Source organism: Thunnus thynnus, chromosome 12, assembly GCF_963924715.1.
Source record: "Thunnus thynnus chromosome 12, fThuThy2.1, whole genome shotgun sequence".
Taxonomy (NCBI): Eukaryota; Metazoa; Chordata; class Actinopteri; order Scombriformes; family Scombridae; genus Thunnus; species Thunnus thynnus.
In genome coordinates, this window is record NC_089528.1 from 22,665,709 (window position 1) to 22,678,994 (window position 13,286).

A 13,286-nucleotide genomic window follows, 5' to 3' on the forward strand; every position below is an offset into this window, starting at 1 on the left:
ATTTTATTATGAATGGGATAAACTGTCCGAATCCTGGTGTGCTTCCACAAAATACTGAATTAAAGGTCTGAATACTTCTATGAGAGAGATTTCTGTTACTGACTTTTAATAAATTTGCATCTAAAAACCTGTTTTCACTTTGTCATTATGGGTTATTGAGTGTAGATTGATGCAAAAATGGAAAGTTTATCCATTTAAAATAAAATCTACAATACAACGAAGTGCAAAAAAAATGACAGTCAGTTATTGAGGGAATGAGACTATATTATCCATTGTAATCAATAAAATATTACCAATCAAAACAAAATAAATCATATTGGTAATGACTGGAAATTGTTGACGTTTCAATTGAGATGCACTGTAGTCATAATACCATGGGTTTGGAGTTAGTTTTAAAGTCAGGTCAATGATGTTCATTTATTGAACATTAATACTGACTAGTAACTATTATTGAAATAAGATATCGTCAGTCACTTTCAAAGGAAGTTTGATCATTAGCCTTTCTGTTTATCAAATGAGAGTCTTCTGACAACAACATGAAGTGTAGTGACTCACTAATTGTAATCTTTTGTCATGAAATTGGACAATACTACTACTGGACAAACTAAATATATGAATTTCAACACAGAAGGAGACCATGAAATGACAACATCAAGAGCACTGTCTTTTTTGTTTATTGCACGAATTGTACATATTTCCAACTGAACTGGTAGAACGCAATTTTAGGCAGTGGTGGAAAAAAATTGTTCATCAAAAGCCTTATTATGTATACAAGATGCCAAAAATAGCCAGTGGGAAAATCTGGATTCAACTGTTTCAAATGATGGATCAAGATCTATAAAGGAAATACTGATTTTTTTTTTTTCTTGAACAAGAAAGAGATTCAAAACTTCAATACTTGAAATGACAGCGGTTCTGTTCATAACAGAGGGATGTCATTCGTAAAGGAAAAACTGAACACAAATGGTGCCTCAAGTCAACTTTTTTGCTCTGAATTTCAAAAGTACTTTGTCCTCATATAGAATATAAACCTCTGCATCAATACCAATCAAATGTTTTGACATCTTTTTTTTTAAAGTCAAACAGCATTTGCTAAAGTTGATTTTTTTTTTTTTTTTACAGTTTTAATATATATTTATATATGTACATATAAATTCTACTAACTAGAGTTCTCATAGAAAATGAGAAAAGCTGGACTTTATCGCTCTCACACAACAAATGACTGGCAAGCATAATTGACCCCGATGCCCCCCTGTCCTCCTCTTTGAGCCAATGTTAAAACAGCACAGACAGAGGATTCCTCATGAGCGGTGTGCTGGCCGACCTGGTTCAAACGTTTTATCTGAAAAATATAATTAAGCAATTGATTTGAGACGCTTAAGGAACCACATAAACAACTGCAGCCCTTTATCACTCCTATCTCAATTGGCTCATGGGCAGCGTTTCAATTGCAATTTGATCCAGGTCGGTTCTGGCTCTAAAAAAAAAAAAATCACACAGTCCCCCACCAGAGCCCATAATCAGTCCTTATATCCTATGCACATGCTGAACACCTGCTATCTCTGCATTTTTATGTTCACTGAAAGAGGTGAACTGGAGATTTCCTGTCAAAGACAGATGCCAGGATGGAAGGAGGAGGAAAAGGCTGGTGGAAGCAAAAGAAACCTCCTTCCTTTTGGCTGGAGTTCAGTCAAGAAACGCTCAAGTGCAAAAAATATCCCCCCACTCAAAACAACAACAACAAAAAAAAAAAAATCAACTAAATTTCACTGTGGATTTTTCCAATGAGAGATACAAGCATCGTACAAGACAACGGCCCTTCCCCCCTGAAAATCACATACTTAGTGCACGTTTTTGTCTGTGTCTCAAACTAAAGCATCCCTGATTCAAAGTGCACCCAGTAGTGAGGGGAGGGTGATGGAAAAGAGGAGGGGAGGGAGTAGCTGAGGGCAGCATGTAGGGTGGTGCAGCATGTAGAGATTTAGTAGTCCTCGGAGAGCAAACGTGTGATAAATGCGACTAGCTGCTCAAGCTTCAGGGCCAGAAATCAGTATGAGAGACTGGGGGGGTGATGCGGTGAGGGCCACTGGGGGGGAGTTTCCCTCTCAAAGTTCAAATCTTAAAGGAAGTCACATTTCGGGGATGGTTTGAGGGTTGCGATTCTAGGCCCTTCCTCCCTGCGGAACCCCTCTTCTTCAGCACAGAAAGGTCGAGGTGGAGAGCAAGAGGTGTGTTACTAAGAGAGAGGGGGACAGATTGTGTGCTGGTGATGTATAGCTTACTACAGGGTGCGTAAAAGTGGAGGTGCTTGTTGCCATACACGCACAGTACATCTTTCCGGGGCTAGGTAGAGCAAATAGATAATGTATGGACACACAGGGGGCCTCCAAGTTATTTATAGGGATGTAAGCACTCACTAGACCTCTTCATACAACTGTCAAAAAAAAAAATCAGGATTCTGGAAGCGTGTATGCACTCTGTAGTCTGCCTTTTCACACTTGTAACTGCTGGGAAACCAGGCGTTAAGCATCTCTTGTCACTCTGCCTCAACAGTATGTTTAAGTAAATGTATGTGTTTATATGTGTGAGTATGTGTGTGTAAAAATAAACCAAAAAAAAAAAAGAAAAAAGAAAAAAAAAACAAGTCTGTGGCTCATCAGTGTTTGATTGTGCCAGTGTGTCAATAGTGCTTGCCTATGTGCATCAATTCAAGGGCAATAAAGTGTGTGTGTATATGTATGTATGCATGTGTATGTGTGTGTGTGTGTGTGTGTGTGTGTGTGTATGTGTGTGTGCGGCTCAGGAGGACATGCACTGGACATGGTCTGGACCTCCTTCCTCTTCATCAGAGGAATCTGGAGAGCTCCAGGACTCATCCGTGTCTGCGTCTGCACCCTCACGACGAGCCTGGATCGAGACAGGGGAGAAGAGAACAGAGAAAAATAAGAATGAGACTGTTCGGGCTTCAACAGCGAGTAAACATCTCGCCACCTCAGTCTTTAAAGTTGGAAAGCGTACTGTGCATTTTCAGCACAAAATTACAAATAAATCCACACTGGAATGCAAATTTCTGTACATTTCATTCCAGGAGACCCTGCCTCCAGATGACCATAGCGATAACAAATTTTTATGTTCATGTTGCTCTCTTGACCTCCATGACAGACTAAACATACTTGGTGGATGCTGAGTTTATAACAATAATCTCTTACAAATTTGATTCACAGATAACTCCTCCATCATAGAGGAGCTTAAAAGAGGAAAAACTGTATAGGCAAAAAATGTTATATGTGCGTGACACACAACCCGAAGTTTTCTTGTTAACAAACCAAAGTTGTGTTTACATTTAGTGTGTTTCACCAGTGTGTATCCCTCAGGCCTAACATGGTGAACGCATTTCCTTCCTCATAAAATATTTGCAAAGCCAACTGTTTTATTCATTTTAAATTGTTTATTGTTCACATCCATGTTTGCTACCTTGCAGTCTTTGCAGGTGCATAGTTAAGCTTTGCACATTACTGCCACCAGCTGCCAATAAGCGGAATAGCGCTGCTAGTGGTCAAATATTGCACATGGTATCTTTAATTGAATGTCGTCACCAGTAACATCATCATTAACAGCTTACTTGTGACCTCCAACTGAACGGTGACCCAATAAACTGTAATTCAAGCTAAGATCAACTGTGTTCTACCAAAGCCTCTCGCTAAGTTCACAAGGTCTGGCGTATTAGTCTGAGAGCTCACCCTTGGGGGCCGTCTGTTTCTCATGTGTCTCATCAGGAACCACAGCAGCTGGGTGTCGTACTGGTCGCCGTGCCGCATGCTGTCCTCATCGCGCTCCCGCTTGTTTTTCTTCATCACCTTGACAAATACAACAAACCATTTATTACAGGTGTGAATGTGGGGAACAAGAGTATACGCGCTCTGCAAACACGTCCCTGATACAAAATCGCATTACCCTTCCTTGATTTCTCATAATAAAGTTATTACAACCCAAAAAATAGACTCCTGAACTGCCTCATGTCTCACTGTAATATATGTAACATAATCGGTTCTGCTAATTAGGTCATGGCCTAACATTTCTTTTACCTTCGTGGTCTTAGTTTTTGTAGTTTTGGCCATCTTTTCTATCACATTATGATAACATCTTATTATTAGTCAATTAATCAATTAGTTGCCAATTATTAAACACATCGCCACCCATTTTGATCATCGACTGATCCTTTTGAGTCATTTTTTAAAGAAAAAAAAGTCAAAATTCCCTGATTCCAGCTTCTTAAATGTGTAATTGATTATACTTTTTAATCACTGCATTTATGAGATGTATGATGTATAGTAATGTTGAATTATTTGGCACTGTACAGCAACAGCATTGTGTGTCCAAGGCAAATTTCCCTGTAGGACAATAAAGTCTTAACTTAATATTTTCTGTATTCTTCAGTTTTCTCTGATAATAAACTGAACATCTTTGGGTTGTGGACTGTTGGTCAGGACAAAAGCAGACATTTGAGGACATCATTTTGGGCTTTGGGAAACAGTGGACGACATTTTTTCACCATTTTCTAAGATTTTGTTGACCAAACAGCTAATCAATTAATCAAGAAAATAATCGACAGATTAATTGATGATGAAAAGAAGTGTTAGTTGCAGCCCTACACTACACATAGCTTTACAACAACATGAGCAGTCAGTCAACTATTCAGAAAAAACTAGACACAAAAGCAAATGTAAGGATTAAAACTTCCAAAACAAGCCACTTTAAACATCTGAGCCACCATTAAATATCAAAATATCTGTCCAATCCACAGCTGTGTCCACAGTCTCCACAATTAAGCTAGAGCAGAGTAAAAAGTAAAACGTTAGAATAGAACATAATACCTCTTTTAAGCCCTTGAGTCCTGTGGGGGTCTCGGCAGTGGGGGCCCACAGCTTGATATCATGATCCAGGCCACTGGTGGCCATTCCTGGCAGATGAGGATGTGGCTCCAAACAGTTCACCTGTAGTTGACAACGGTGGAGGGAAAGACTGAGATTAAAGTATAAAGATGAAAGGAGACTTCACAAAGAATATCCTTGGGGTGAATGTCTCGGCAGCAAAAAGCTAACTCTGCTGTCAAAGAAGATATACAACAGATAACAGCTTCATTTAGTAAAACCAGGACATAGACCAAGTGAATTTCTATCACAATCAAATATTAAACAACACTAGTAACACAACCAGCTACCAATGTGTTTGTCCAGCTTTTCCCAAGTCATCTTTGAACCCAACAAAAATATATATTCTTCTCTCCATCTTTGACTCACCACTCCTCCTCTGTCTCCCTCCATAAACTGGACGATGCGAGCAGAGTACTTGTCCCACAAGTAAATGTGTCCACAGTCACTGCCACTGACCACAAACTCACTGCAGGGCCCGTAGAAGTTCACACCCTTCACTGTGAGAAAGAGGTGGTTAATGTCAGTCCGTCTGCCCAAAATTTCTCTTTACAGCGTAGATGTACAGTAGTTTAAGAAGGAATGTCCCAATACATATAAAGTTATAAAAGGCACTTGTTATTGTAATAAATTACTGCTGTAATTGGGAACTGAATTGAACACCTGTGGCATTATTGCGGTGTCCCTTATATCTCCTGCGATAGTCCGCCCCGTCACTGTGGTTGGAGTCAAACAGGTAGATGTCCTCGTCGTTGTAGCTGGCCAGGAGCTCTGACAGATGAAAAAAAAATTAACACTTAATGATGACTGTTAAGGATTATTACCAGCTAGACATGAGTTAAACTGTTGTGTTTAATTTCCCTTTATGCATTTTACTACTCATAAATGATTCAAACAAGCTCAGCTAAATTGTTAATCTAAGAAAAATATATATTAATTTGACTTTAAATTCCTCTGACTGGCCCTACACCTGAACTTACTGGTGTTATGAAAAGGTTAATGCACACTGATGATTTTTTATTGAGGGAGAATAGAGCTGAACCTATTTGAGTGACGCTGATATTGCATGGTACTTGCATCAGGATGGCTGGGAATGGCAGGAAGTATCAGCATTTTTAAAAGGCACAGAAACAAGCCTCATCATTTTCAATATTTCCACAACATTACTGAATGAGCAATTAGAAGATGCAGTCTAGTCAAATTGAATTCAAACCTACATTTCTAATTGGATTAAGGGAGGGTTTTGATGGAAATTACATAATGCCATAGAGATGTTAAATTATATCTGTACACACTGCATGCAAGCTGCTTCATTTCTTTCATTTTGTTGTGCTTCTGATAAGAAAATGTAAGACAATTGTTTTTAAGAATATGTCAGTTTCTTTCTTTTCATACTTAGTGTTTTATTTTTTTGTTTTTTTTTTACCTGTGCCATCGTGGCTGTACACGAGGCAGGTTATGTTGGTTTTGGACTCGCTGGATACCAGATGTGAAGGACAAAACTTTTTCAGTACACCGTTATTATCGTTCTCATTAATCTTCCTCTGGTCGTAGATCCTAAAGAGAGTAGAAGAAACAGTAAGAAAAGAAAAAAGTAGTGAGGAGTTAGAGTATATCCAAGATATATTAATAGATGATATCAAACATTATTATACTTTTCCGTAAGATTCTGTTTGCATTATTAGTAAAATAATTACTGCAAGCTGGTTCCTACCTCACATACTGATCTCTCCCGCCCACAGCAAAGTGGTGTGTCTTTGCTGGGTTGACAAAGATGGTGTACAGCCCCACTTTTTTGTCACCCTCCTTTACAACCACCAGCTTACTGCCACACAAAGATAAGGAGACAGAAAGGAAAAACCGGTCTTAGCAGCGGCGAGGGAAAAAGTTTAGAAATCATGATGACGTATGGCAAAGACAGGAAAACTAGCAAAGAGGAACATGTTCAAACGTGGAAGTTCATCAACATTGACTAAGAAACAGGATATTTGCATGACAACTCAAAACTATGGCTTAAAAATAGTTGTATCAACACCTCAACAAAAATCAAAAATACTGAGGTTCAAAAGTGTGGTGCACCAGCAGTCCGTTTTGAAATTCTGAAGAAAATCTTCTATCTGACCTAACTAACTAGAAAATACAAACTTGATAAACCCCAGCAACGGTATCACTCACTTGGCGGGACGATCTAGACGCAGGTCAATACCAAACACAACAGCATCCTCTCCAGCAGACAGAAAGGAGCAGGGGGAATCTGGCTCGAGGGCCAGCTGAAATTAAAATATACCAAACACACACACACACACACACACACAAATGAGAAACAGTGTACTTCAACTTCAAGACAACAGAGCAATCAAAACAAAAACAATCACCTTATGTGCTGCCCCTTTGTGCTGTGCTACCCGCTTGGTGTTCTTGCAGCGCTGGGTGGCAGAGAGCTCAGCCACTCTGATCTGACCATCTCTAGCACACATGGCCAAGGTGGAGTCTCCGCTGTGAGGCAGGAACTTTGCCTATGCACACAGTGGGCAGGGAGAAAACTGATTTTAAGTTTCTGACCACAATATACATTGATAACTCACTCACAGTCACTTCAATCTACAGTTTTTACAACTTCAGATGGATTTAATTTACCATTAATCAATTGCAGACCTGAGTTATTCAGAGATCAGAGAAATATTTTGAAAGACAAATGAGAAATTTATTCTGTTTTGATCCCATCCCTGCATTACAATCTGTTTCTTTGCTTTCCCTCACCTGAAAGACATTGCTCTTGTGGCCGCTATCAAACTCCAGCTCAGCACGACGGATGGCCCAGTCCCAGATCACCACTCGCAGGTCATCGCTGCCTGATGCCAGGCGTGTGCCTGAGGGGTTGAAGTGCAATGTGTTGACGCAGCCCGTGTGCCTCTCCAGTCGGCCCTGGAGCTCCAGCCTCTGCACGAGTCCGCGGGCTCCACACACACGCCTCACAAACTGGTGTGAGTCCCTTCCGATCTCTCTGGAGCGCAGCGAGGGTACTGCCCGCCATATGGGCCCACGCAGATCACGGAGCTCTGCTCCCAGCCATGCCTCCATAGCCTCATCGTCATCTTCCTCATCTTTCTGTTCTTCGTCCTCCTCCTCATCCTCATCCTCATCAGAGCTGGAGGAGTGGTTGTTGCCACCGCCGGGTCTGTTTCTCTTTCTAGCTGCCCTTTTCCCACCATCTTTTTCCTTTGCCCTCTCTCGTCTGCCTCCCTCACTCTCTCTTTCTCCATCTTCAGTCAGGGAGTAGAGGCCGCTGCCATCCATGCTGTCCGTGTCCTCTTCCTCCTCTCCCTCTTGGTTTGCTCCTGTCTCTCCTTCCACATCTGGCATAGGCTTGTCTCCAGACGCCTCTCTTGTTTCTTTGGGACCTACAGAAATAGGGAAGGCCAGAGCCACGGAGAAGGTTATGACATTACTGTCTCACTGGGAGATTTAATAAAAGGTGTGCAACGGCAGCTCACGTTTTATGTAAACTTCATCAATGTTAAGTCATATTAGGCGGCATACAAAACAGAAAATTAAACTACAACAATGTAAGGAATAGCAGAGTAACACAGCAGTAAAGATCAACAAACACATTTAAAATATGTGCATAATGAAGTAAAATAATTAGGCAAAGTTTCTACCAGACATAACAATATTAGCAACATAAGGTTTTTTTAAAGAGCTGTTAAAGTAGTAGGGTGGGATTACCATCCTGGGAAGACTGTGTTTGACCCTCTCTGCTTCCAGAGGCATCTCCTTCCTTGTGTTGATCTTCTCCTGGTTCTTTTTCTTCAGACCCACCTAGTAAAACCACAGATGCTCTGTGAATAACTGGCATAGATGAGGAGCATAGAGTTTGCACACTTATATTCAGTATAAATAGTCTAGTTATTGTCTGGCACTGGTCCTTTACCGTTAAGCACTGTGGATTTGCTGTCAGCCTCTGCCATTCTGTCTCTTTTGTCCTACGTCGACCCGAGGGAGAACCTATGAGTGTCACACACAAAACAAATATTTAGGTTGGCTTTTGGCTATATTCACAAATGCACAAATTAAGATTAAACAACTTGTACGCATAAGTCAACCGACATCATTGCTTGCACGTCGGACATAGTGCCGAGGGGCGTAAGTTAACAGTTAGCTCCGTAGCTCCCAAACTAAGAACTAGGCTAATTTTACAACCTATCTAGAGACGCTAGTAACGGCATAAACAAAAAAATCGCTTGCTAGCTGGCTCACAGGCCTGACTAATGCCCTATTTTCCTTTGTGGTGTTTAATACTGCATTGTCTTCTGCAAAATAACGAGTGCTCTACTACCTGACACTGTTATTGACATGAGCTAAAGCTAACTAGCATGTACCAGGCTAGCAAATATCGAAACTAAAATACTGCTCTCGGCTCTGGTTAACAGCTGGTTGTCAAAACACCGAGCAAGCAGCTAGCATTGCTTGCAGTGGCTAACTAGCATAGCTAGCGTTACCTCTACTCGAAGGCCCGACGAGGCGTACTTCTTAGTTTAGTCCTAATCTTTACTGCAGATTGATTTTCCCCTCCTCACAACTTAGCAATTGAGCTAAGTGCCTCGACTAAGAATTCTCTGAAGGAAAACACACGACATTAGGAATGCGTGCATAAAGCTTTTTGGTAAAAGACAGACTATATAAACAGGCTCTTGCTGCGTTCAAACAAGGTTGACTGCTCTGTTTATGTTTTGACGGTTCAGCTTCTGTTTTTTGTAGTTCCATTTCCGGTGTCGTGCTCGCTTTTTTTCTTTTTTTCACCGGAAGTTTGCAGAACAGAAATATTATTATTATTATTGTTATAATTGTTATTATTATTATTGTTATTGTTATTATTATTATTATTATTAGTAGTAGTAGTAGTAGTAGTAGTAGTAGTAGTAGTAGTATCATTATTATCATCATTATTATTATGATAATTATAATATAATTATAATAATTATAACAGCATTCATAATAATGACAATAATAAGAGAATGATGATGATGATGATAATAATAATAATAATATATCACCAGACTGTTTCTAGAATGGAGATCAAAGCATGACTAGTATTTTCAATACTCAAACAAATTCCTCATTCATTCATCTTTTAGTGTCACTTTGGAGTTTGAAAATGGGCTACTGCTGGGCCCCTGCTGGATCCCCCATTCTTCCATATCTCTGAGGTCTGGAAGGCCAAATCTGTGGTTGGCAGTGGCAGAGAGGAGGATGAGGGACAAGATCAGTGCCATCCTTGACAAACCCCTCTCACCCGTTGTATGGTGAACTGTGGCAGATGGGCAGCTCATTCAGTCACAGACTAATTCCACCAAAGAGCAAGACAGTGCGCTTCCATCAGACTGTACTAGAACTGTGACAACAGGATAAAACAGCTGTGAAGGCCCACTACCATCATCATCTCGATCCCACCCCACACACTCCTTCATCCTCCAGAACTCTTGACTTGACTATTGTACACAAACTGACTTTTACACACAGACTACAATACACAGAAATATAGCTGGCCTGTGTAGATAACACTACTACGACTACTACTACTACTACTACTACTACTACTACCACTACTACTACTACTATTGCATAAGTTCACCTATATAACATATACATATATAATTAGCTACACCTACCAGAACCATTACTTCTGCAGATATTTTGCACAACGTTTTTATTTTCTTATTTTTACAATCCACAAGTCAGGTCATGTATGTAGCCTAAGTATTATAATGTCTATAATGTATATAGATTGAATTCTATTTACTTGACTTCTTATTTTGTTTGTATTTATTACTTCTAGTTCTTATCCGTTTCATTGTTTCTTGCAATGCTGTAACATGCAAATTTCCCCTCTGGGGATCAACAAAGTCTTATCTGATTAGTGTGTACATATTTTCTATGCTGGAATGTTACCTGTCTCAAGGTTTGCTGTGAGGAAATTGAGTAAACACTGTAATTTAGGGATATGCAACATATTCGCACAAGCCTGAATAAAAAATGTCTTAAAAGTAGACACAGGACCATATGTAGGCAATATAGCAGGACTTGTCTTAAGGCCCATATCATGTCAATTAATATTTTTCTTCAGTGGTGCATATACCCGAACTAATCTTAGATTAAAGTTAGAAATTAGATTAGCATAAATATGGGCAGTGATTTAGAGGTCTTGTACCAGGCATGTTCTGGGACCCCAGGGCAGTTGCCTGTCTTGCCCAGTTGGCAATGCAGCCTTGATTTTCTTCAAGCATTATTTATTTTACTACCTTCACTACTAATTTTTTCCCACTTTCCATTAATAATGTCTGATCAACCAGTTCTCATCTAACTTCAGCTCTGAGACAATTCACAACATGTCTAATTTCAGCAAATGCTATGTTGAAATTAGACCAGGTGCCAGTTTTTTGTTGTGTTTGTGCAAGGAGTGCTCTTACGCATCTTACCCCAGAGATTGAACAAGTTTAAGTAATTAAGAGAGCAAATTCTACTGTAATACAAGTTGAAATGCATGAGTCTGATCAATGTCCAAGGAAACATCTGGCTCCCTCACACAGGCTGAGACGAGATGGGATCCCTCGGCTTCCTTCCTGTGTTTATGTCATGAGCTTAATGACAGCGATCTACATTAAATCCCACGGCAGGAGGATGTTTCGCTGTCACTGTCAGATCCCTTTTTCTCTTTTCTCTCTGGTTATGCTTATACTGAAACATAGCAGCATACACTAGAAAGACCTCAGATTACAGTCACCTGTCAAAGCTCCTTTAATCCACATGGAATGTCAGCTGAGAGTGGGAGACTATGAGGGGAAAGGATTACTCTGCACATACAGTTTCTCATATAACATAGCCTATGGGGATGAGTGAATAAAAATACTGAAACGAGGAGGTGATTAATCAGACAATATATTAATTGCTAAAAACTCCAACAATCACTTCACTCATTTATCAAGCAAAATTGTCAAATATTTGCTGGCTTCAGCTTCTCAAATGTGAGGATGTGCTAATTTTATCTACTTTATATCATTATAAATTGAATATGTTTGAGTTTTGGACTGTTGCACAGACAAATCAAATACTTTAAAGATGGCTCTGGAAACTTGTAATGGACATCAACACAAACTGCAGCTTTAGAAATGACCGGAATTAATTGACCCCTTTCTGACAGTGTCAAAAAACCCCACTAGTAACTTCATTAGATTCTGCAGGTGAGCTCAGCTGATTTCTTAAGTATTTTAAAGGAATTTATAATCATTTTAGAATGTTATTTTTTTCAGTTAGGACCACCTCTGTGGAAATACTACAGAAGAAGGAAGGGGAAGTTCATACAGACCGAGGGGGTTTCACTGCAGACAGCCCAGCTGTGAGCTGCGGAGCGCTCATAAGCTGCAGAAGCTCTCTCTGTCCTCCAGAGGCGATGCTGGAGTTTGCAGAGACGAGCGGACGGCGCTGACGGCTCTATCATGCCGTGCACAGGTTTAAAATAGGGACAAAGTTGTTTTTTTTTTTGTTTTGTTTTTTACATTTGGCATTAAACTGCTGGTTTCCGACAACATGGAGTACTGGAGGCAGTGCGCGACGTGGCTTATCAGCTGCAAAGTGCTGCCAGCAAACCACCGGGTAACTGCGGACACGGCGCAGGTGTTCGACTTGGCGCAAACCCTGCGGGACGGGGTGCTCCTTTGCCAGCTGCTGAACAACTTGAGACCTCACACCATCAACCTGAAGGAGATCAATCTCAGGCCACAGATGTCACAGGTACACTGCCAATGTCTGCGCTGTTGTCAAACACAACTTGCGATTCTAACATGTGCAGAGAAACTGCTAAAAAATGTCCATATTAATGTAGACAGACATAACATGCAATTACAGCTGACATGTAGTGTTGACAGTCAAATTGTCAGACGTCCAGAGTCACGTTAGCTATGTATGCTTAACCTACACAGGCTGTAAATAGTAGTAGCTTATGCATCAAGTAGGTAGAGTGTTGCTTTTCAAGAAATGACTGAAGGAGATAAAAATACAACAGGCCAAAGTCTCTGAAAAAAAGTAGAATCAGCGTTGTCATATTATATAGTTTATTGTTGTGTCACAACAGCTGCAAGCAGCAACAGTTATTGGGGTACGGAAGTTCTTAAAAGTTTAATGAAAAAGTATGAGATGAGTTTTTTCTCTTTAGGTTATGCCATTATTTCAAAGATAGACTAGTAAATCAACATTAGGCCAGAATTGGATCTTTTTAAATCTGTCACACATACACACACACACTCTCTCTCTCTCTCTCTCTCTCTCTCTCTCTCACACACACACACACACACACACACA

The 13,286-nt window shown here is 40.2% G+C and overlaps 2 protein-coding genes across 4 annotated transcripts in view; one reads left to right on the forward strand and one right to left on the reverse strand.

Annotated features, from left to right (window-relative positions):
- Positions 1-658: 658 nt before the first annotated feature.
- On the reverse strand, positions 659-9,693 carry dcaf8 (DDB1 and CUL4 associated factor 8). Its single transcript, XM_067606362.1, has 13 exons — positions 9,431-9,693; positions 8,863-8,936; positions 8,658-8,750; positions 7,692-8,332; positions 7,307-7,447; positions 7,107-7,201; positions 6,646-6,756; positions 6,358-6,488; positions 5,595-5,702; positions 5,301-5,431; positions 4,875-4,994; positions 3,741-3,857; positions 659-2,907 (listed from the first exon to the last, which is right to left on the reverse strand). The coding sequence occupies exons 2-13, from the start codon at positions 8,897-8,899 to the stop codon at positions 2,800-2,802; spliced, it is 1,833 nt and encodes a 610-aa protein (XP_067462463.1). The 5' UTR covers positions 8,900-8,936; positions 9,431-9,693; the 3' UTR covers positions 659-2,799.
- Positions 9,694-12,169: 2,476 nt separating this feature from the next.
- LOC137194462 (guanine nucleotide exchange factor VAV3-like) overlaps positions 12,170-13,286 on the forward strand; it is a 49,512-nt gene continuing 48,395 nt past the window's right edge. Inside the window, exon 1 of one of the 3 annotated variants that reach the window (XM_067606371.1) lies at positions 12,170-12,719. In XM_067606371.1, coding sequence (XP_067462472.1) covers positions 12,516-12,719 — 204 coding nt within the window. In that variant the 5' untranslated portion in view covers positions 12,170-12,515. The remainder of the gene's footprint in view (positions 12,720-13,286) is intronic. The other 2 variants (XM_067606372.1, XM_067606373.1) reach the window with 2 other exon arrangements.

Bases quoted from the DNA above. Each gene is read 5' to 3' on its own strand.
- dcaf8 (XM_067606362.1), bottom strand. From the start codon at position 8,899: ATGGCAGAGGCTGACAGCAAATCCACAGTGCTTAACG. The intron at 6,489-6,645 runs GTAGGAACCAGC...TACTCTCTTTAG, and splicing joins GGGAGAGATCAGTATGTGAG to GATCTACGACCAGAGGAAGA. The intron at 5,432-5,594 runs GTGTTCAATTCA...TCTTTCTCACAG, and splicing joins ACACCGCAATAATGCCACAG to TGAAGGGTGTGAACTTCTAC.